Here is a 25,145-nt window from a genome sequence, read left to right as displayed (position 1 = left end):
TTTCCTTTCCAACTGCAAAACATGAAATCGCATGGTAGTTCTAAGTACTGCAGTATCTTCTCTCCCTTTGAAGAACTTTGTCAATTCTGCATGCTTTCCTCCTGTTTGTCTTTCCTACCTGCAGGTCTGTGCTATTCTGCAATCTTATGTTGAGGTCGTAGGGCAGACCAGTGGAACCTTTTATTGTGTAGGAAAAACATTTTACCACTTGGAATTGCCAGTGTTTTGCACATACTGCCTTCTTCTGTTCTCAAGACTGAGAAGTTTCAGTTTGTTTCCAAGCTGAGACCCCTTGCTGGCAATGTGTTGTAATGCATGGAATTTATTTTACTGGCCTGACCTTATTCTTGACCTTTTTTCCCCTCTTGTCTTCTGCAAATGATGCATGAATTGAAATCCCCTTAAGCCTGAACAAGGGATTTAATTCTAAACTCAAGGAAGGAATTGGAACAGCAGAGCATATCTAGAACGTCTGATACAATGCCTTTTTTATTTTTCAGTCAGTTTGCTCCCAGGAAAACCTTTTTGTGGAAAACAGGTAAAAAATAGCTTTTTTTTTTTTTTTTTTTGGTGTTAAACTTAGTTGTTTCTCTCTTATTATCTTGTCTACCTGTAGTTCTATAGTTGTTCTATGTTCTTCTAATGTGAAGGCTGTTTAGTGAATTTATAATCCATGTTATCTGCAGTGGGTTTTTTTTTCTTTTGCTTTAAGGGGGGAGTGAAAAAGATTGCTTTGCAGTATTATATCTGAGCAGATGAGATGTTGCTGCTGCTTTTCCAGGAAATCCATTTCAGTTGAAAAAGCAGATTGGGGTTTGGGGGTGAATCCACCTAATGTTTCATTTCAAATGCCTAACCTGTCTCTGGAATGCCTTTAGAATTTAACTTATTGATCTTTTAAAAGCACTCCAGCAGTGGCCAGATGATGGTATTTATGAAACACCACACTTGTGTTTCTGTCATTTAACCTGCTCTCGTGTGAGGCTGAGCAGCAGCACTGACTTCACTTGTTGCTGTGAAGGCTCTCAAGTCCCGCAGAATAGACCTACTTTACTGCTGCTTTGTAGTAAAGAAATGATGGAACCTGAGACAACTCTTACTTTGTATTGCTGTGTGATAGTTCTTATGAATGTGTGTTTTATCATAATAAATCCATTTAAAGCAAAGGGGAGAAGAAACTGTGCTTAACTAAGACCAACAAAATATGAAGTGTTAACTTTGTAGCAGCTATAAATTAGCTTAACTGTGTTGAAGATTTTGGAAATTATGCACCTTAATGGCAGATAAGAATTTTAACCAAACCACTGAGAACTTCACTGGCGTTTGAGCAGTGCTAGCCTAAGTCTGTCCTGTGTAGGTTTTAAAACTATTTATCATCCACTTAAAAAAGAGGAGGTTATCTTTCACAGTATTTCTATATCTGTCCATCTTTACATCTGTCAGATGCATTTATGGGTAGGGCTGTTCTCAGAGAAAATGACCATAGGAATGGTACAAACCGTTTTTTTTTCCAGTCAACAGTCCTGAAAGTGCAATGAGGGAATTCCCTCAGGAGGTAATGGCCATTGTCACCTAACCACCTCGTATTCTGAGAGTCAAGGATATTTCCGCAACTGTTTCTTCTATATCGTAACTATGGAGAAATAATATGTTTTATCAAAATAAAAGTGCAATAGAGGAACCAAAAAGCAAAAAAGGTGTTCCTATAAATCTACTTTCCCTTTCTTGAAAGAATGCAACAGTAAACAAGACATAATTGTTCACGTTCTCCAGTCAGTATGGGAAGTGCTCAGACATTGTGCTGATGATTTTTATGGGGATCTTTATGGGATAAACCATGAACTTCATAACCTGGACTCCATTGGTTTATGCATTCAATTCCACACCTGCATGCTGAAGAATGTGCCGAGTTCTGGTCTTGGTACTCGGTTCACTTTGCTAAGACCCTTGATCTGCCTGACCAGCTTTCTTGGTGTGAGGATGCATACCCAAGTGGATACCAGTAAAAGGCCAGGTCTGAAACTAAGCTTCTGTTACTGCCTGCACTGTTGTTGTCAGGAGGGAGACCTCAACTGCATTCCTCAGAACACTACTTTTTCTTGCTGTCTGCTGTACAGCTTTTGATCAGATGAAGCACTTAAATTCATTTTTAGCTCCATGCACATGAGCAAATTTGTTGGTTTGCTATGTGGAAAGTTAGGTATGTGTTTAAGTGTTTTGCCTTTCTTTTTCATCAAAGAACCTGAATATTTCTCAGAGCTGCAGAGATTTCCAAGTGACTTAGCAAGTGTTTAAAATTATTTATGCGGTATTTTGCTGGCTTGCATTTTTGTTGTTACTATTAGGTGTTGTTTTATGAAGTTTCTTTTTGTAGGTGTGTGGTTCCTTGGCTTCTATGAATTACCTTGCTTGGTAACAGGAAACGTTAAATGGCCTTCAGTCTCCCTGGCTGACGTTTCTTATGTTTAGTTGTCTGTGCACAACTCCCTCATGGGGAAGGGGAGGGGGAGCAATTTTAGCTTTGTTTTTTAAACTAAGAGTCTAGCACAAGTTGGAAGGTGTTGCTAGAAATTAAAGATAGCTTTACAGGTAAGATAAATTTGAACCACCATGTCTTTTACCATAATATTTCTTTTCATTTTTCAGTAGACTTTTGGAAGACAGTAGTATATGCAATGATACTCATAAGAAGAGACAGCTGTTTAGGTTTGTATGATTTTATTCAATATTCATTTCTCAGTAACTGTCACATGATTCTATCCATGTCGTTGCCGAGGGAGACCTTGATGGATGTGGGTATGTTATTTTTCTGGCATGGAGAACAGATTTCTTATCCCATTATCCCATGTTCTCTGAATGGGGAGGTCACAGTGGGGCCCTTTCCTTTGGATATATGGATCATTGTCTCAGAAACCGTATCAGATTTTCAGCTGCCTAGCTGCTCGGACTGCTACAATTTGGGGGTGATTGTAACTGTTCATTATGCTCTGGTATATACAGTGTGCATGTTTCAGACTAGTGCCCAGACTGACTTTTTTTAACTTTTGTTGGTTTATTAAAAGCCGAAGTAAAAGTCCCATGAAGTGAAAAACTGATTGTAAAGCAGCAATGTTTTGAAACTTTTTCTCCATGACCTTTGTCTTCCAAGCACAGCATTCAATGTATTCTGTGTCCCAAATTGCACTTCAAAGGACAGGGAATCAGAAGGAATCAGTCCATATTTTCATGTATAACATTTTTGTCAGTTAACACACCGGATCAGAGGAAGATCCAGCTTGGTGATGACAGTGTTCGTCTGTGAGGTTTAGGAAAGCTGTCTTTCCTCACCCCCAGGTTCAGTTGAAATTGACCAGTTGAGCATGACAAACTGCTTTTAAAGTCAATCAGCTGCCACAAGTCTTAAGCAGAGTGGGCAGAAGTAATGGATAGTTTCAAAAGCATGTCCTTCATCCATTAAAGCATGCGGATAGCTAGGCAAAAGGTACACTACATGTCTCTATGCACTGAGGTTTGTGTATGTAGCACTTGCTATATCATCTATGGTACATAATTTTTCACTGTGAGAAGAAACGATGCCGGGTTATTTGATGTGCGGTTGCTGACTGGGCATGTCTGCACAGCAGTGACAGAGGAGATTGCAAGGCTCCACCAGGGAAGGAGCAGTGCTGGAACATCTGGAGCTGTGTCCCATGGCCACAAGCACTGGGCAGAAAAACTCTCCTTCATGCTTTGTGCTAGCCTTGATGATCTGAGAGTTGGTGGGCTTGCAGGAGTAAGGAGGCATCTAAAATATCCATGCAGAGCCTCTTAATAACTAATTCAGGTTTGGGAAACAAAAATTTAGTATAACCTGAAACCACAGGAACGGGGATTAAAAAAAGCATTCTTTGTCCTTACCTCTTTTCCACTACAGTATACATATAAGAGAATTGCTACTTTCTAAGCACAAGAATGAAAATGTCTGTAAATAATATACTTTGTTTTTCTCTTTCCAATTAAATCTTAAGGACAATTTATTTTAAAATCTTTTTCCTCTTTTTTTTATGTTGTTGGTTCTGTGCTGTTTCTCTTCATGCTTTCCTAGTGTCTGGGTCTAGCAAAGATCAACAGGTTAATAATGCTGATCACATCTATGTGAGGCTCTGATCACAGGCAAGGAATGCATCAGCCTGATCTCGTCTTTGACATGCTGCTCCTCCACATCCTGAGTGACACAGATCAGCAGGTTCTCCAAATAACAATCAGGAGCCACAGTCACAAGGAAAAAGGAGAAAAAAAAAAATAGATTTTGATTTATAGAAAGAGCTTTGAGCCTGCAAGGCATTATACTGTAAAATAAGACAGAGGGCTAGCAAATGTCTTCTAAAAGCCTTCCAAAAGCCAGCACGTTATTAGCATCACTTGGGTAATAGTCTTGCTGCACACAGCTGTGGTAGGCATGCTGGTTTTATCATTTTAGCAGCACCTTGTAAGCTGCTCACTATAAATAAGTCAAATTCTCCTCTGGTTTCTGCTCACAGTTAACTGTTGTCACTCACAATACACTGGGTGTTCTGCAAATGTTCAAGGACAGGCAGTCTCTACACAGATGTTTGCAGTTAGGCTATGCAGAGGGGGAAAATAACCCAACTGATGGGTTTCTTAAGTGGAGGTTAGCATTGAAGAGTTTGAGGTCGCACTGGGAGCACACATGTTCAGGGGAAGGCTTTGGGTAATTTTGCTGGACAAGGTGCAGCAGAAACAAAGAAGATAGATATGAAGACAAATATAGAAGGTAAAGTTATTGAGAAAAACCTTACAGGTGATGGACAGCAAAGGGAGAGGTAGCAAGGAGTTTGCTGAGGGAAGAGACCAGTCAGCAGGCAAGAGAAATGCTACGCCCACGCTACATAATATTGCTACAGCAGTGCCTTCTGGTGAAGTGCTCTTAGGATGTATGCGAAAAGGGATCAGTGGTAAGTGCTGTGCATGTGTAAAAGCATATAGCAATGTTTACTTGCTAAAGGTAGATGAACATTGGGGCCAAATCCCCTCTTTCAGGCATGCTTTCATAGGTGCAGAGTATTTCCTTTTTCTTTGTTAGGCTTGCTGCAGGGTACCAAAAGATGGACTATGCCCTGACATGGTTTTATTTGTGTATAAATCTGTGTTTCCTGATGACCATAGGGGTAACAGAGACAGCACGGGGAAGGCATCTGGCAGTCGGCAGAGCAGTACGGAGAACGAATTGAAGTGGTCAGACCACCAGAGACCATGGAGCAGCACAGACTCGGACAGCTCAAATCGAAATTTGAAGCCAGCCATAACAAAGACAGCCAGTTTTGGTGGGATAACAGTCCTGACAAGAGGAGATAGCTCATCAAGTAACAGAAGTACCGGCAAACTGTCCAAAACAGGTAGCTAGTACTGTATTGGGTTTATAATAGTTCTTGTGTGGTGATGAAGGGCTGTGCTGGTACTTGTCTGAGTATCATATGTCACAGAATGGTTTGGGTCAAAAGGGACTTTCAGAGATCATCTACTCCAACCCCTAAGGTTGGACTATATGGTGAATTACAGGAGTGGTTGTATTCCCATACATAGCAGATGTTCATGTCCATCTACAGGTGCTAATATCTGGGTACCTTAGAAATCAAAAACACAACCTAATTTAATGTCTAGTTTAATGTTGCAAATCATAGGTGAGGTAAGCTTTTTCTGGCATAAAGTATGCGCACATTGCCTTTGAACACTCTCTGCAGTTGCTGTAGCCTGAAAAGATGGTAGTCCTTTCATATAAAGCACAAGATTTTACCTTTTTGTTAATCTTGCTCTTTTTGAATCATGAAGAATTAAATGTCATATATCTGATGAGAAATCCAAGAACATTGTGTTGCTTTTAACATGCACACCATCTGTAGCGTGGAGCACGGCCTCTCTCTTTCTGCTAGCAGATGAGGCAGTGTGCTGTGATGGAAGCTGTCAGAGATGCCAGATTCACTTCTTGTTTTTTTTCCCATTAAATGAAAGCATTGTTTGAGGGAACTACAAACCTGGTGGGAATTTTGCTTTAGTTTACATTAACTTCATGTACATTAACGTATGACTTAGTCATAGGAATCTAGATCTAAGGAATTTCAAGCCATCGCATTAAGCTACTCTATTATATTTTTGTGTAAAAGTGCAGAATAAATAATGAGCTCATCAGATGATTCCATCAGTTTGGTTCATTTGATAAATATAGTACAGGATAAGTGGTAATCAATATTTAGCACTTAGTGCTCTTTCGACTTGAGAATGTTTATGGATGATACTTAATTTAAACCCAATTTATCAAACCTCGGTTGGTCAGATTTCACTTCTATTCCCAAAATTGTTTGGTGGCCTTTGCCATGATTCAAGATGCTAGGGAACGGAGTTTCAGAATAAATCAGGGGAAACATTTGACTTGGTAACTACATTCTGGACCTCTGGGTCTTGAACTTAGTTTAAATTTTGTTTTATTTCACAGTTGTAAAGGGACCCAGCTGGTTGGAAAGCATCTCTTTCAAACTCTGCTGGTCATAAAGCTGCTGGGAGCTTTTGGAAAACTTTGCCTCTGTTCTATGCTTCTGTTCTATGCTTCTTTTGAGACCCTAGACAAATACTGGGTTTATTATCTTCAGATTCATAGAATCAAAGAATATCTCAGGTTGGAAGGGACCCATAAAGACCCCTTCCTAAACTAAGATACTTCTTCATCCTTATGTGTATGAAATATTATGGAATTAAGACATGAATTTGACTTTGAAAATTACTACAGTATAGTTATCTACCTGCAGCTTGTTCCTGAGCATAAGCCTATATAATGTAATGGAACCAGTGTGAATGTAGTTTTGAAACTACACTCTTCTTTAATTTGTATTTGTATAAAGGCTTGAATAGACTGTACGATGGGGCCTGAAGTATGCAGTAGACTATGTTTTTTATCGCCAAATTTCTATGCCTCCCACGAATCTTTCCATTGCATCAGAATTCAATTTGATATGCATGAATTTGGGAGGAGGCACATGTTCCTGGTGTACCTCTTTCATATCTTTCACCTTCAGCAGAGCACAGGTAAATGTATTTCTCTGTAGTATTGCATTGCAGAGGTGCATAGCAGTGAAAATGGTGTCAGAGAAATCCAGTTTGGAGGATTGAGACATCTAATTGCAAAAGATTAATAATTTTAAGTAGCTGTTTTATTGTTAAAACTGAGCATATTAAGTGGTGCTGTCAGAATATGTATGAAAGAAGATATCTCTGAAGCGTGCCAATACTTGTAAATGCCTTTGCACTCTGTGTGCACCAAACGCAAAATTGCTTTCAAATGAAAGCTCTTCTAATACGTTTTTAAAATATCACTGATATGGAATTCTGTGTTCTTTGCAGCGCAATTACATATTGTAAGTGCTTTGACTTTTTTTTTTGAGAAAAGTGTTTAAATTTGAAAGCTAATTGAGGCAAAAGAAGTGTGAAAAAAGAAAATGAAAAAGAAGATAAAAGGAAGAGGTGGGGGAAAAAGAGCAAGGCTGGATGTCAAAACAAGCTTACACCTTCAAAGCAAGGGCACAAAGTCAAACTGTCAGTCAGCCTGTGAAAAATCAGAGGAAATATATGAATTGCTATTTCTATCCTTCTTTCTGAAATGCTATTGAATGGCATTAAAACAGAAAAGAGTGACTGTTCAGAAAATAATGGGGAAATATGCCTTGATAAAGTGTTTGCACTTCACTAAAAAATGCTGTGTGCGTTCATACAGCTGTCAGAGCCCCCATGTGCTATTTGTGTTCTCTAGGGTACATTAGCTACCAAGCAACAGTTCATTGTGCATGTTTTTGCATTTGATCTTTATAATTCTGTACTCTAGTCATAGGTGTTCCGTAGCTCGGTACACATATAAAACTTGATCCTGTTTTTATTTGAGGGATTTTGCTTATTTTCTTTTATCTTTACAACTGTGATTAAAATGGTGTAGCAGAAATGTAGCTACAAACAACAGGCTTGCTGCCCCGGTGGTGTGGCGGAGCCTGATAGGCACCAATTTTCTCCTGGTTCTCCTCTGCAGAAAATACTAATCTGTTCTCTGAAGTACTTTATGATTCATGGTAATAAATATAAAGTATTTTTGTCCTGTATCTAGTATATATTAAGTCAGTCTGAAGTCAGCAGTAGGTCAAAATGTTGTTCTTTGGCTAAATGCTTCAAAAGGTTTGTGACTGTTTTAAATGTGACAATTATTCTACATATATGACGTTCACCCAGGATCATTATCAACTGTGTTTTGTAAGCATGGAAATACTAAGACTTCAGGGATTTTTCACGGATGGTTCACAGCTGTATTTGAGAGTATGTATAGTGAAGCGATATTAGCACTGTAGCTTTTGTGGATCTTTTTTTAGTATCGTCACCAAAATTAAATGTTCTGCCTTTAACCGTAGCTTTTTGATAAATCAGTAATTACTGTTACAGAGCAGACAAACAGAAACTGAAATGCAGAAAATATTAGCCTCCCCTTAGACATAGATAGATATAGAACATGCTGTTCTCTGCAGCACAGTCCAGTAGTCTCAGTTAGTCTTAGACTTTAATTGCATTCAGCTGCACAGGAATTAGAGCTTAGCAAAGCTAAGCTAAGCTAAAAATGTCACTTCATTCTTGCGGATTTCACAAAAGGGGCTGTTTGAAACCCCTTACATGGTTGTCTTGCTAGTTCTGATGGTTGTTTTCATGCACATGTTGATTATTTGGAAAGCCCTGTTTCACTAAAAAGCACAGAATATATATTGTAACTAAAATTTTCTGCTCTGTTATTGTGAAGATTAGTAGCTAAACAGAGATGTATTGTGTTCTAATTCAGTGTGGAGTTACTAATCAAACAAATTGCATTCCTACAACTTAGGACATCGTATAAAACCTTTGTTAGTTTAGGTATCTGGTAATATAGTGGACTTCCCAGAACTGGCTAAACCTGTAGACCAATAAGTGAACTAAATGTCCCTGTAGGCAAAGATGTACCTGTTCACTCTCTAATACACCCATGAAGAGAAAAAATCTAGGCTATCAACTATCATGTTATTTTCACTAACACATTACAACAGGTTTTAATATACATTATTAGAAGAGACAAGACATGTTTCAAAGAAACATCCTCCATGTATCTACATACCTTTTTAAATAATTGTTGGAAGACTTAAAAGATGTAAGTATTGCATCTTTAGCTTCACTTAATGCATTTTCCATTCAGTGGAATGCACATCTGTTGGAGTGTATTTCTTTACCCCCTATTTACAAAAAGCTTGCTGTGTTGGGGTATCGGCTGTGTTGATACAGATCTGTAGGGATCATTAACTTCCTTGGCGGGACTCCAGGTAATTGGAGACACAATCTAATCTCTCCTATTAGGTGTTCGTTGCTACCCTTGTTGGGAGAAGACAATTATACTACAGGCATTTCAATACATTAACCTTTTTTTCTTTTTTCTTTTTTTAAGTGTAAGTTGTCCTATAAATTATCATTTTGTCTCTGAGATTTGGAACTGGATTTCTGCCTCTTAATGATTTTCTTGAATCAGGCATTAGCCTAATGGATCTTGTAAGTCCAGAAAAACTGTAGGTATGTTGATGTATGGGCAATAAATCATGAGCTAACTGCTTCCAGTCATATTCTTCCCACTAACTGTGCTGAAACATCAGTCTTAGTTTTAGAAGTGCAACTTGCAGTGGAATAATTGTGTTTGCAGGAGCATGGAATATTGCTATAAAAAGAAAAAAACCCTAAATACATCGTAATATACAGAAATGCAAGTGGCTTATAAAAGTAGCAAATGAATATTCCTAAGCCAAGAAAAAAAAATATTCAAGACAAAAATACTTGCAGAGGTGATCAGCACTGTACTTCTAAAAAATTGACCATCAGGAGCAAGTAGTAGGTAGATCTCAAGAGTCCAGTTGATTAAAAAAGAAAAAAATTACTTCGAACTTGGAAGGTGGGATGAACAGATATTTTCAAAGTCATCAGATAATGAATGCTGACCCAAAGAAAATAGAGCAAGATGTGTTGCATCGTTCACTAGCACTCAGGATACTGGAAAATTAATGGGACCTCCACGGTCTCCCTCCACAAAGCCCCTAAGCTATTAAGACTTTGTGGTGATTTTTCTGTCTCTCTTTCTTTTACCAGTCTTTGAACTGCTGTATCTCTCAGAATACTTTAAAAATATATTAATGGAAAATGATGAGAATATGAAGGTTATTATTATGTCAGCTGTGAAGCAGCGAGAAAATTACAGAAGAATCTAGAAGAAGCAGCCATCATTACATACCAAGAAAAAAGAGGTTGGGTTGTGTAATGGGGGCAAAAAGCTCATTTAGTCAAAGTTCTTTCACAAGTCTTTGGCAAGACATCTCTTAATGTGAATTTGAATAAAGTCAGATAGTTCAGGGGTTTTTTTTTCATTTGCTGTAGTACTGAATTCATAATGTCATTTCTTATTCCAAGTTTAGACACTGTGAAAACAGCTAATCAAAGCTACAAAGACAAGATTAATTGTTGTTAATTTTCAAACATTAATGTTGGAATTTACTTGGCTTAAAATGTCTAGACTTAAAGTGACAGGAAAAAAGTTGTGGTGATGGAAGAAATATCGGATCACTTTTATGCAGGATAAATTAGGGCAAAAATAGTTAAGTAGTAATTTCTGGGAGTTTTTCTTAAATATTCAGAAAATTGCTAAAATAGGGTTTGTGTCTTATTTGTGTTCTTTCAAAATCATCCTCTTAGTCCACTCACATAGGAGAGCAGATCTCTGCTCTTCTAAGACAGGGATTTCAAAGCTATCGTCTTGGCCAGTGTGTGATGATGGCTTCAGAGCCGTCCATTGCTTCTGCCTGCCATTTGATGAGTACACCTGAACTCATTGTAGTCCTTTGGCTTTGAACATTCAGAAGCTGGTAAAGATCAGATTCTGCCATAAAAACGTCCAAAAAGGGAGAAAGGAAAAAAAGAAAACAATTGAATGTCAGAGCTATAATCTTTTCCACTAACAGTATTTTTTCAAAATAGCACTAAATGGGGAGACAGAGGTCTAAGCTCAGGCTTGTTACTACTCACATGCTTAGGAATAACACTGGGAGGTTATGAAATCCAATCATCACTCCAGCATCTCCAGGTAGCTTTCAAACCCATTGAATTCAATAGGTGATGGAAAAGAGGAGAAAGTAAAGCGAGAACTCAAAGAAGCAATGTGAAGTGCATGTAAAAGGGCTGGAGAAATGCAGGAAAGGACCCAGAAAGGACCCTGTAGAAAGAAAATGAAACTCATGCAATTGCATTTACATTTGGGAGGAAGATGCAAAATACTGCTTGCAGCTTCACGAGGATGACCTCCAGGAATATCTCTGCCATTTTTTGAAACTCTGAAATGATCCAATAAACAGAACTATCCCTGCAGAAATAATCTTAGTAACTTTCCAACCTCAGTCTACAAGGAAGAGAAAAATCCAGCAACTAATACAACTTTGGGGTATATTTATAGAGATTTAGAATTTTCTAATTTCTATCACTTTCTTGAGTAGATACTGGAGAAGCTAATTTAGGGTCCTGCTCTTGGCAAATATGCACAGGTAATAAAGAGAACTGTTTCTGTAGTAGCTGCCATGTGGATAGGAACTTTGAAGATGGATAAAAATGCAATTTACGAAGCAGTCTCCAGTAAACCATGGAAAGACCCTATATGTGTTAAGTAACAGGCTGCTGGTGTGATTTCTTCCAAGGAAACCTGTTCTGTCCTAATTGTGAAGAAACAAATGAATTCCAGCATGGATTTAACTGAAAATGAACCCAAGGCTCCAAGTCTACTGCAATTCCTCCTGTAGTACCCCAAATATGAAGGGATATAATTTGGCCTCTGAGAGAAGCTTTCCAAAACCTAAGTCTGAGTTCTGTATTTTCTTTTAGTCTATGCCTGCAGGAGGGTACTAAGGAAGTTAGTAATTAATTCAAGATGCACAGAAGGAAGGAAACATCCACGCAGACATTTGCTTTCACACGTCCCATATATTTGTCTTAATGTCCTGCTTTAAGGAAGCCATTCATCTGAGCATTACACTCTGAGAGATTCTGTAATTTTTATGTGAAGCAAATTGAAATCTAATCAGTTTTGGAAATTATATTTGTATTTTAAAATAATGCATCTCTCCCCGTTTCCAGGCACAAATGTTTTTTAGCACACTTGATACATCTTGATTGAGTAATTGTAATAAGTTAGGTGCTCAAGAATCTAAGTGGTGGAGTCTTAGATAGCTTTAATTTAATATAGACATGGCAGAGCTACCTTGTTACTTGACTGAGAACTTAGTTACTGGGTTTTGGGGTTTTGTCTTTTGTGGGGTTTCAGTTTTTTTTCTTTCTCATTTACAGACCCCATTTTTAGTTTTTGTACCTGTGAACCAATACTTTGGCATTATAAACACATTCTGAGCGTTTTGCTTTCTGCTTGATAAAGCTGTTTATTGGCTGGGGGAAGCAGGTGTCGCTGGAGGAAAGTGGTCTTTTGAGTTGTAGAAATACTACTGCTAAATATGGAGTGAAAACCCCACTTCTGCTAGCTGGGCATGGACTAGTGCTTGTCTTTGCAGTCCGTGGATGCTGTCCTTGTGTACACACCATGTCTGTTGGGGACCGGGGTCTCTTATAACCCCCTGCCACTGTGTCTCTCTATTAGGCTCAGAGTCTTCCAGCAGCGCTGGCTCCTCAGGATCCCTGTCACGAATACATCAGCCTCTCCAAAGTGCATCTCTTGTCCCTGGGGTGACAGCCAGCTCTTCAGGCAACGTATCCTACCCTGAGAACGGGATGAGTGGCCAGGTGCCCCCCAACAACACCAGCTATATCATTCTTCCACTTGAAGCTGCAGGGATACCACCTGGCAGTATCCTTCTCAACCCGCACACAGGTTGGTATGATACGCTCTTGCCTGGTACTGCCATTCAGTGTTTCCAGTGTTACCTGGGGAATTCACAAATTTCATGTTTCTAGAAATATTTTCCTTCAGGCGCTTTAGGAGGAAGCAAGCAGCAAATGTATGTAGAAATGACATTTGGCAGATTGTTTTTTTTTTTTTCAAATCTGCAGGCAAAGCTGGATTGGCTTTCTGACGGAGTTTGTTGTGGTATAGCTGGTGGGAAGTAATGCTAAACACACTTGCGTGGTCCCAGGTGGGATATTCATCTTGTAAAGTCCTTTCACTCCCTGGATGTGAATCCTCTGAGATCCTCTTAGCTACACTAAGGACAGACCCTCTTTCATATCAAATGTGCTGCGATACGGTGCAACTGAAATACAATGCGCAAAGTTTTAGAAGGCTTAGAGGCTGCATTTGAATTAGCCCTTCAGAGTTAATTTCTTTATGCGATTAACAATTGTATTTAAATTGGAAGTTTTGTGATAAGAAAAAGTCTTGTGATAAAAAAAAAAATCTCTTCAGTTCTGCTTTGTGACCCTGGTCGTCAGCAGTACTGCAGTGCTTGAACGAGGCATTCGCAGTCACCCAAGCACTGCGGACACTTCAGAAACCACTCAGCTTGAACTTCAGTGCTTGCTGAAAGCTTAAAGTGGTTTGTTACCTGCTTAGTCCAGATGAGTCCGGATAGTGTTGCTGTATTACTTCCCACAGTATTGTACTGACAGCATTAAAAAGGATCTGGGAGGTTGAGACTGTGATGCTTCTTTAGTGATTTGGACTATTTTGGTGACCACCAGTAGCTGTGCTGTCAACAACTGACTTAAACTTGGTTTAAAATAACGAAGTATACAGTGCAATATATTTTCTGCTGTACTGGAAACTGAACGGTGAACTCCAAAATATTTTTTCAAAGTCCTTGATAGAGCATTTCAGAGCTTTTTCTTTTGGTTCAAATGTGTAAAGCCTATTTATGAGCCTACTGCTAAAACCATTTTTTTTTCAGTCAAAAGACAGTCAAGAAAAAGTGGAAGCTGCCACATTTATGAAAAAAACAGGCTTGATAAACTATTAAAAGAGGAGTTCTTGTTTCTTTAGAATCAAATGCAATAAGTTCTTTTCAGAGAGATGGCTTTAAAAAGTACACGTTTGTGCAAGTTACTAAAGCCTTTACTATTTATGCGTACTTTTTTTTCCAAGCTATTACATTGTTGACATGAGAGTGTAATACTGTCAGCTTAAATGCGGATTTTAGTCATTCCTTAAAATGACTCAGGGGAGAGAACAGAATGGCAGGCGGGCATAAGACAAACCCCATCTTTATTAATTTACTCATTTATTTTGTTTTGATAGTTAACAGTTCTGTCGTAACCCTGGCATTTCTGAGTCAGTATGTGGTTCACTCCCAAACAAAATTCAGCAGGCCTAGGCAGAAATCCATCCATAATTCAGGTGATAGGACTGAGAGAAACCAATGAAAGAATTGCTGCTGCTTCAAGCCCACTGACAGCTGAGAGGTTATGCCCATTCGTGGCCATGGCAAGGACAAAGGCTGCAGCTCACCACACTTGCAGGCTAGAAGAGCTGTTTAAGAGGAACATCTCCTACATCTGTTCTGTGAAATTCACAATTTGCAGCAGCTAAATCCTACTTTTCCTTGGTACCTAGAGAGTCTTTGTCTGGCATAGGTATAATGCCTTTCAGTACTGTCACTAGACCGGAGTGCCTGTTCTTCCCTCCTAGTATGCCTCATTGTCTGCAGATGTATGATTGAGAGCTCCACGTGTATTTGTATGTTTAATATTCAGGGAGCAAGAGGTTTGAGTGCATATAATTTTGCATTTCTTTCAAACTGCATGTTTTGCTTTGTAAATAAATGCATAATGAAGAAAATGAAGGGAGAATCTTATTCTAAAGACTGAAATATTTGTCTTAGACATACGAGGTCCAACACAAAGAAAATGAGACTAACCTTATAGCTCGGAAACTACAAGTGGGATGAAAGAGAGAAAGCCATGGTTATAGAACATGTTCTAACCTGTCACAATGAGACAAGGCTCAACTCGATGGCTTCGCTCAGTATGAGTGGACCTGTGTTCAAATATAGAAGTTTTCTTACCTTCAGTTGTAAAATGTCAGTGTACAAGAATGAACAGTGAGTTAACTTCAAGTTTCTTGTGAAACTGAAGAGATCCATGATAGGAACTTTTCAGTTATTGACTGAGGCTTATGGTGAAGAGATCCAAAATATCAAGTCGGTGCTCAGAGGAACCCATTTTTTGTCAGTAGAAGACATGAAGGCAAAAACAATGGAGATCCTCGACAGTCTTTCAGAAAATGATCTGTGGAATTGCTTTGAAAGTTGGCAGCATCGTGTGCAGCTGTGAGTCAACTCAGAAGGGAATTGTTTTGAAGGTGATCATAGTTGATTATCTTAATCTTTACATAAAGAGTTACAGGCACAGTCTCATTTGGTTTGTGTCGGAACTCATATAGCTTGACACTGCTACCTGTGCTGGAAGTCAGACTATACTGCAGTGTCTGCTGTGTTTCAACATGCACTAAAATACATGCTGCAAATTTACCACTCTTTGGGCTCAGAATCTTTGCATCTTATTAGTGCAGTGTTACAAAAGAAGCCCTGTAGGGATGAGACTGAAATTGCTGGATGCTGTCACTATGAAAGTGATGGAAGCTGTCAGAAACAGATGAAGAGAAGACAGTTTAAAGAAAAGGAAAAAGGAGCTTTGTTTCCTATAATGAATAGATTTTCTTTCCCTGTATAAATCCATTCTTTAGCTCTTTTTTCTCCAGCTGCAGAGTGCCTACTTCCAATCTTTTTGTCTTTTGATCATAACACCATGTCTTTTAAAGATCTTTGCTTCCTTTTACGCTATATAGTCACTGACTGTGCAAACCTCTAATGACATCCAGAGATGCTGTCAGTATCTCCCTGCTCTGATTATACCTCTCAGCTCCTTCTCAAGTGTTGGCAGCCCGTTCTTTCTTTTCCATACCTGCAGTTACCTTTGTTTCGTCCTTTTCCCCAGATAGAGAAGTTTCTTGCTTGCTTTGGGAAATGACCATTTTAAGTGGCTGTGCAGTTTTACTCTTCATTTCACCCATTTCACCAGTGTGTTTTACCCTTTAAAGGATTCCTCTTGACAAGTTCTCTGACTTAACCCCTTTGACAGTTTAAGGACATCTATGTTTTATTCTTAGTCCTTTAAATGACATTGCCATTTTTGTTCTTCTATCCAGGCCATGGTTCATAACTTACAAATGTCTTACCTGTTGCCTTCTGATCTCTCTTTTTCATTTCTTATTTCAAGATTTCTTGAATTCTTGTTTCAAAGTTTCTCTTTTCATCTTCAAAAACTTTTCTCTTTCAGTTCTGTCATTCTTCACTGAGCCAGGGGAAGTGCACTTTACACTTTCCTTTGAGAACCTGGTGCAGGCTTTAGGAGCTTGTTATCCCACTCACCCCATCTGATTTTCCCAGTCCCCTACAGAACTTCTGGACCTTGAGACTCCCAAATCTAGGGAGTCCATGCCATTGTGTACCCTCTGTGTTTCCAGCAAGACAGGAAATCAGCTAGTGGCCAGAACCACCCTGTGCTTCTCTTCCATTCACTCTAATCATGTCCTTTCTCACTGTGAGTGTGACTTGCCCAGTATAGTACAGGAACTTAATCCAGAAAGTTTTCATTCTTTAGGGACAGAGGGCAAAGTTTCTTTATTGGGTGATCCTCATACATGATGGAAGTCAAAAGAGAACTGAGGTCATGGAAAACACTTTCCCTACAAAGAAATATAGTTTGTTTTTTGTTTCTAAGACAATGACTTTTTTTTTTCTAACAAACATTGCTTTTATGTTACTTCCCCCAGCTAAATATGTGAAGCAAAAACTTAGTGGAACTTTCGACAGAATTTGTCCTGCATGTATGAGATTTTCAAAGGCATCTTATGTACTTCTTTCTTGATAACTTCCAGTGCTGCCTCCTCTAATTACTTAGGGCGTGGCTCTCCAAAGCACAGCACTATGTGTAAATAAATTCAGAACAAGGCTGAGTTTGGTTTTTTTACCTTTTCCATACAAACTACACTGTCATGAGTAGTTGTGTAGATTTGACATCTAGGGAGTGGTATTAAAATGTATATGAATATTTTCTAGCTTCTGTGTTTGCTCTAGAGTTCAATTTTAGTATTAATTGATTCCTCATTGAATAACTTCAGGTAACCATAGCTCCTAAATCATCTTATAGCCATGATAACCTTCCACCCGTTCATCCTTGGAAAGTTATACTGCCAAAACAAATATCTGCCATCTGCTTTCCCTGCTAAAAAATAAATTGATGGCTGATGCTGTAATGAGTCATTGAGAGTGATGAGGACTTTACTTTTGTAGCAAGTCAGCTAAAGAGCGCTTAGTTAAAGCAAGTTTGAATGATTTCATACAGAAAACAGAACGTTTTTCAACGTATGCAGCAAAGGCAGGGCATTTTGTTTCAGGTCAACCGTTTGTAAATCCTGATGGGACGCCGGCAATATACAATCCTCCCAGTGGCCAGCAGACGATGAGGAGCCAGATGGTGGGACAGTCTCAGCAGCAGCCTTCATCCCAGCAGCCTCAGCAGGTTCAACAGTCACAGCAGCAACTGACAAGTCACCTTGTCACACAGGTAAGTGTAGCTGCCACTGGAAAAAGAGGAGAAGCTCTAAGGTATACAAAGGATTATCTAAAGAGTAGGAAGTAGGGATGCATCTAGACAAAATATGAGAATGTTCTTGGTTCTTCTGAAACAAATATAGCCTATGATCTATATTTTTAACATGTATGAAACAGGTGGAGAGGGATGATTGGTTTTTTAGTGCCATCTAAAGGATTGTTTCATTTTGAAAAGGACTGTTAAGCAAGTTGGTGTATGTCTACAGAAATTTATTTTGCAAAAATTGCCTGTAAGTGAGAGCTGAAACATTCATTCTCAAACTAGTGCAGTCTGTAATTCTCTCCAAAGAGCTGGGGACCTTTCCCCATCTCTTTTGACAGCAATGGGCTTGAGTCAAAGCATCAAGTAGAACACAGGGCTCTACAAACTCTTCTATGCCTGGTTATATCAGGCCTGAACTGTAGATAGCCCACACTACAAGCAACCCTGCTGCAGACCATGGGTCTTCTGCCTGCGTCCCGTGTTTTGACCTTGATTCCATTGTGAGCTAGAAGCTCTGGAACTACAGCAGGAGAGGGGAAGAGCAGCATAGCTGGGCACAGTGCCACGGTGTGTCGGCTGTCTGGCCCCTGGGCTGGCTGTGGCATGCAGCCAGATGTGGCTGAGCATGGGCAGCTGGGTTTCAGTCTGGTTCAAACTTAATTTTGTGGATTGTCTGCCTGCTGTCCCTGGGCAGAACAGGTGGAGGAAACTACTCAAGCACAAATCCTACATCATGCTTACTCACATAGCAGCCAATGTCTACTGTGGTCTTGTGTGGCTTTATAATTTGGTACCGGTTACCTAGAAACACAGTGTCTAAATTCAGTGAAGTTGCTTTGATTTTACTCGGAGTTACGTATTTGTGGCTCTTATTTCTTGATTTGATCTGTGTAAGACTCATGTTAAATGAGAGATTAAAATGAAAGGAATAGTAAAGCTATTCAAAAGTAATAGTGCTGTAGAAAATTAGTCTTTCACTTAGATAAACATCTGCTCCAAGCTGACAGGCCTGTGACTGTTGTTAATTTGCAGCCTGTTCTTTGTCAATTATTTTTTAACTATTGTGTTCTGCCAAAGCAGCTTTAAAATCATTATTCCTTTGCCTATGACACACTCGGAGTTAAATCAGTCATTATCAGCAGAATTCAAATATACACTTACACTGTGCTGCTCTTCCATTTTCTCTCTGTAAATTAAATGTAGAGTCATAATTTGGCTTTGCCTTACATCAGTAATAAGAAGCTGTAGTTGTGGCTTTATTTAGTCTAACAGCCATCAAATGTATGAAAATAGGCAGAAAAATATGTAATAAAGAATTGTTTGGTATAAGGCTAAAATGAAGTCTAAAATCGCAGTACCTGACCTCTTGTATTTGGGCTGACGATGAGTCACCTGCATTTTCAGAGCTGTGTTTGTGATCTTTGTTCTCAGTAACAGCGTTTGTTGGTATTTTTATTGATCTCTAAGTAGGTTGTATTTATTGTCTTTCACTGTGTTTATTTTGCAGCCTGTTCAGGCAATGCAGCCATCTTCTCAGTCAGTCCAATATCCAGCAGTTTCTTATCCTCCCCAGCATCTCCTGCCAGTCTCTCCAACGCAGCAGTTTTCTGTGGTACTAAAGATGTTTGGTTTTTTTCCTTTCCTTTCCTTGAAGTTGGTTGTGTGAGCATGAGTATGCCTGAGAGCCTCTGGGGAGCACTGCCAGTGGCATCCCACGTGAAGACACTATTCAAATCCCCCTTTACCTTAACACTTCTGGTACTGACAAGCATTTTGTACGAGCATTTTTACTAATTCTGGCTGTCTAACCTGGAGGATGTTATTAGTAGCAAGGCAGCTCTACCTGGTTAGCAGGGCCTTCAGAAGAATGCCTTCTTGTGCCTGTGATAGGAGCTTGTGTCTCCTGACTTTACGTTGAGGCAGCTTAAATTGCTAAGTTGGGGGCTGAGATTTGGGTTATACCCATTTTATGTCCCTAAAGACTGGAGGAGAAGAAACCTCTAGAGCCATTGCTTAGATTAATTCCCTGATGATACCAGAGCACTTGGAATACAGAGTAGTGATGAACCAGCTGCAGAAGGTGTGGTACCCTATTCACCACAGCAAAACACCAATGTACTTTTATAATAAAAATAAATGGAGTGCTCTTCTGGAGTCTGAATCTGGCTTGATGCTTAGAGAGCTAAGATTATACTGTTGTGAAATGAAGCTGACGTATTAAGAGGCACTACAAGATTTTTTTTTTCCTCTCTTGCTCTGGTAATCTTGCGTATGACTGATTTTTTTTCCAAGATTGAGATGTCACATAGTTATGGTAAGAGATGGAAACAAAGGTGAACAAATCCTTGCAGCTAAAATAGTGTTATTAATGCCTGGTAGATGAGCAGTACCATTTAAAGGACAATAAAAAAACATTCCTTGCTGAATGGAAGTTGCATGTCTCTGTGCTAATTCTCCTGAAAAGTGTCTTACAGGTATCTCAGGTTGTTCTGGTGACAGTCATAGGAAGGCTGACATTTCTAGTGGCTAATTTAATAGTGAAACTTCACCTGAATTTGTCTTCAATGTACATTATGTTGTACACATGATGTATAAATTATAGGGGGTTTGAAGCTCTGAAATCCAGAGATGTTCCAGGGTCAATAAATTTTCTCATAGAATCTGTTCGCAGTCATTTGCCATCCGGGTAATGACTATCCTAACTTTTTAAAGCAAAAACTTTAGACAAGTAACTTATGTGCCTGAGTACGGATGTAGGATAACGCTAAAGTTAATAGCATTACTTTCTTACACCACCTAAAGATCTGTGTTTAAATGTTACCCTATGGTACCTGCTTTCAGAATGGGATGATGAGTCTCTGTGCAGTCTCTGGAAGTGCCTTCCACAAACAAATTTTTTTTTTCTTCTGTTTTGAAGTTTCCTGCCAATAAATGCATTATGCATTTTTGCAGGTTTTGGAGAACAAAAGCCACAGGGGTATGAACAAAATCAGAAAGGCTCCTTTTAAAAAATAGTATGACTGTTCTAAATGAAACGCACTTTTATAGTACTTATTCCCTATCCATGTGGGGGTATAAGGAAGGGACCATAATCTGTATATTGGCACAGGATGGAGTTTTATTCTGGATTTATTGCCATACAGGGTACGGCTTAATGTTGAGTTAAAAGTCTCATGATACAGACACAAGTGGAGATGCATAGAAACACACCTGTAAATCATCGACCTTCACAGAGTAAACTCATGAGCATTGATTAGTGTGGATCATTTTGCAAGGCTGAATAGATACTGTCTAGAATCCCTGTATCATTACCAGCATCTAATGAGACTTAGGTCCATTGACTTTATTTGGTACGGTCATCCTAACATAGATTTATATTTTTTTCCCCTCTCCAAATATAAGTTGTTTCTTTCCAACACTGAATGAAAAGCTTTGAAATAGCAGCTGAAATTTTGGGTTTTTAACTTATCTATGTTTATAATCTTGGATTTTCAAAACAGTCTAAAAAGGAAAGTGTCTGCACTTGAATCTTACCGAGTTCCTCTTAGGATCATTTTGAAACATGGGTGAAACTTTCAGCATGTATTTGACTGAAGAATTCTGTGTTTGGGGGAAGGAGGTATTCATAATGTTATTTTCATGCCCTTTATATTTAAAATGTCTTCTTTTGAACACTATAAAGTTCACTTGTCATTTTGGTATAAAGATGGGGGGCAGGGTAAAAGCCAAAATAATTGACTTTTTTGCCAAGCGATGCCCTTCACCTTGCAGCGTGAAAGTCTTTGTCAAAGCATTTATAGTGATTTTCATTTTAATTGCCTCTGGTTTTGTAGATATCTGTGTAAAGTTTGGCAGGTATTTGAGCTGAGTGATTCCTTTCCCCTCACACTCTGTTTGAACCTATTTTATTCTGCTAATTTGCATGTCTACTGCAGACATCATGTCTACATCATTCTCTACTGCCTTTTGCCCAGCAGCGAGATGACATGACAACACAATTTAACCAGATGAGCTTAAGTCGTCAGTCATCAGGAGACAACCCTGAATCGCCTTCTGGTCCTGTCTACCCATCGCCTATCTTGCAGCAGCCTGCCCAGCAGACAGGTTACATTATGGCTTCCCCCAGTCAGCAGCTTCCCCCAGGAGGCTTTACAGGTTCAGGTCCACCAGTATCCCAGCAAGTGCTGCAGCCACCTCCGCCACCCCAGGGCTTTGTGCAACAACCACCGCCACCTGCTCAGGTAGGCAAGACCTTTGATACCAGTTTGACATGGCACTTATTATTAACGTTAGAAAGGGAATATAAAAAGAAATATCCACATTTTAGGTTCTACCGCTGGGCCCCTGGTAAAAGCTTAGCAGATTTTTAGGCAGCAGAAAACTTGCAAACCCTCTGTCATTTCCTGGGTTTCGGCAATTTCTTCCCTATCCTCAAACCATTTTCTGAACATATGTTCAAGCTCCAGGACACATCTGCACGTGAATATGAAGGAGGAAGGTGAGTAAATATCCATAGTTGCTTTGCCGTGTATATATACCAAAAGAGCAACATGCACATCAGCTCAGGTAGGTGTTAATCATATTTAATTGACTTGAACATGTGAGATGTCACAGATCAGTAATTTTAACTGTCTTCCCAAAGACTGATTGTGTTTTACTGTTCACTACCAAACATCCCTACTTGTCTCCTGGGTGCCTTTACAGAATATTGAAAGTGATTACGGTGAAGAAGTAAAATGCACATATGACTGTCTGGCCCGTTTTCAAGGCATACACCTTAAAAAGCCAAATTTCTTTATCCAATTATAGATAACTTCATTTATACTCCACTTTGAAATGATATTAGTATTATTTCTCCTGTTTTCATTTTATCCTTTGAAATAAAATATCTAAAAAAAAAAGTAAAACCACTTCGCAATTTCTTTTAATGTAAAAGTAGTGTAAAACCTGCTGGTTTATTGTTTGCCATTTCATACTGAAAATCTCCAATTGTGTGTGTTAATGGGATTTGGTATTGCCACAGCAATGAAGAATTTATACTGTTACAATGTTTTAAGTGGGTTAGAGATCTAGTTAATGAGATCACTAAGCAACAATAAAAGAAACCCTAAGACTACTGGATGCTTACATCCCGTAGAGGGCTGTTTCTGTTCCTGTTAGAAACTATACAACCATTTTTTCTTTTGAGAGAGAATGCATGCAAAATGCAATATTTAAGGAGCTGAAGTTCAATGTAGTGTGATTTCTGTTAAAAACTGAAAATATTGCTAGAAAAAGATTTCACTGCTTGCAAAATGGAGCATTTATTAAAAAAAAAAAAAAAAAAAAAAAAGTGGGAGGAAAAAAATGGCCTGAAGACCAAAATCCCCTGATGAATCTGTACCTCCCTTCTAGATTGTGTTTTCTAAGTGAGTGAGTAGAGGCTGTCCACGTTTCTCTCTTCATGTACAACCCCCTGGTGCCCTCAGTGTTTTCAAGCATCATTTAATCAAACCTCATGACACTTCTAGTGAACCAGATAAATGCGAACACCTCCATTTCACGAGCTGTCACCGCAGCAGATGAAGTGATGCATTTCCCCGCCCTGCTGGCCAGGGTTTGCTGTGGAAACTAAGGGGGATGCTGTATTGTGCTGCCTGCCATGGCGGGGGACCCCACACCACCTCCTCTCTCCACTCGGGTGAGACCAGATTTGCACCTTGATCCCGCCTTGGGATCTCTGCTGGATGCCGCCTCAGCTGACTTCGCAGAGGCTGCTTCTGGGGGTGTCTCTGCAGCTCTTGTTGGCACGTGGCTGAACCTTCATCACCTGCAGTGGGAGCATTGCATTTCACCTTTGGGTGAACAGCACGGTGCAGGGTTTTCACTCAGTCTGGTATAGTGTTAATTTTTGAAGCTTTTTTTTCATCATCAGTGCTTGCTCTGGTGCTAATGGAGAAGCAGATGGACTTCTTCAGAGGACAGGTTATGAGAAGGTGCTTTTTCCTATATAAACTGCTCTAGGACCAGTGTTGTACTGGTGTGTCTCTCATGGTCACTGTGTCTCTGTAGCCTAAATATAGTACATATGAGTGCTTTCCTCCTATGTTTTAACAAAGTGGAAAGTTACTGAGGGCAGAAAAATATATTTTGGATTTTCAGTAACTTAAGTTGTTTCACTGGGGAATGGCTTGTCTGTGGGGGTGTGGAAAGGCGAGAAATTGAGCACTGTCAGCTTCCTCTGCATCCATTGCACTGCATGCGCCATTCATCTCCAGTTTGTTACTATTCAAAAAAAAAAATCCTTGTCATATACCTGTGTGGAAGAGAGCGTGAGGGGATTCAGTCCCTGCTGCCTGTGTCCTCATACCATGAAATCTCAGTGGCCTTGGTCTGCCCTGGGGTGAGGATGGGCATCAGCTGTCTGTGTCCACATGTGCAGATGGGGACGTTTCAAGTTTTAGTTCATTGTATTCAGCAGTAGAATGTGGCATAGTGGTTTGGGTACTACTTGCAGCACATGTACGGGAAGTAGGGGGCTCTCCCTTAAAAAAAGGTGAGCAAAGCTTTGGGAAATAGTGGTTCCTCTGCTGTAACAGCTCAGCTTTCTGTGCATCCTGACTTCCTGACCCAGTTATGGTAAAACTTCACTGTGGCAGTGGCTATTGGCAATTTGAATCACCTGTTAGTCTTTTGGGCTTAGGTGCAATAGCAAGGCTGCTCTCAGATGCCAAAGCAGGTGGTCTGAGGCAAGCTGGAGAAAAAAAAAGCAACGAAGATGGTAGTGCATACAAAATACCCCATTGTCATGAACTCATCAATACAATGCAATCAATGTAAAAGCACTTTTATATTTTAGATGTTGGTGTTGAATTTATACCAGTAAGAAAGGCTTGACTGTAATGGCTAATTATTTCCTGTGAATGCATTTTTGATAAGGTTCTAGTAGGTTGGCTGTGGTGCCCACTATGCTGTTGGAAAATAGCAGTGAGAACTTCAGTGGAGTATGACCATTTCCTTTGGGAACTGAAAGGAGGAGAAAGAAATGTTCTCCCAGCTTAAAAACTCAGTAGTATATTTAAGTTATTATCTTTTGTATTAAAGCTCAGTTAAGCGTGGCTCTGCAGCTGCTTTCCAAGATTCTCTTGCCCAAGCAGAAGACTTGAGTTTAAAATGACATGCCTAAGAAGTAGTGAGACATTACTTACATTTCTTTTGCTGCTTCTTTCATCACTTTCATCACAGCTATTCCCTGGCTTGACAACAGAATCATGATTTAATAATCTGAAAATAATGATGTGGCTTTGTTAAGCCAATTGGGGAAAAGAATCCCTATAAAAAACAAACCCCAAAACCCCAGCCACTAGCCTAGTTTTGCTGAAACGGACTTCTAGTAGCAAATGCTTGCTTGTTTTATGTATTGAAAATAACAAACAATGCTTCCTCTATTTTCAATTTGCTTCTCCTTCCAGTGGTTCTTCTATAGCACTTAA

The 25,145-nt window shown here is 39.4% G+C and overlaps 1 protein-coding gene across 24 annotated transcripts in view; it reads left to right on the top strand.

The window, feature by feature from the left end:
• ARPP21 (cAMP regulated phosphoprotein 21) overlaps positions 1-25,145 on the top strand; it is a 199,114-nt gene that overhangs the window by 128,566 nt on the left and 45,403 nt on the right. For 11 of the 24 annotated variants that reach the window (XM_054059277.1, XM_054059274.1, XM_054059276.1 and 8 more), the window contains 7 exons: positions 501-538; positions 2,647-2,706; positions 5,167-5,399; positions 12,725-12,955; positions 17,474-17,643; positions 19,181-19,285; positions 21,648-21,914. In XM_054059277.1, the coding sequence (XP_053915252.1) occupies positions 501-538; positions 2,647-2,706; positions 5,167-5,399; positions 12,725-12,955; positions 17,474-17,643; positions 19,181-19,285; positions 21,648-21,914 (1,104 nt within the window). The remainder of the gene's footprint in view (positions 1-500; positions 539-2,646; positions 2,707-5,166; positions 5,400-12,724; positions 12,956-17,473; positions 17,644-19,180; positions 19,286-21,647; positions 21,915-25,145) is intronic. The other 13 variants (XM_054059284.1, XM_054059288.1, XM_054059280.1 and 10 more) reach the window with 9 other exon arrangements.

This window comes from Cuculus canorus, chromosome 2, assembly GCF_017976375.1.
Source record: "Cuculus canorus isolate bCucCan1 chromosome 2, bCucCan1.pri, whole genome shotgun sequence".
NCBI classification, from domain to species: Eukaryota; Metazoa; Chordata; class Aves; order Cuculiformes; family Cuculidae; genus Cuculus; species Cuculus canorus.
The sequence above is the reverse complement of the archived record's forward strand: the minus strand, read 5'-3'. Positions and strand labels throughout refer to the sequence as shown.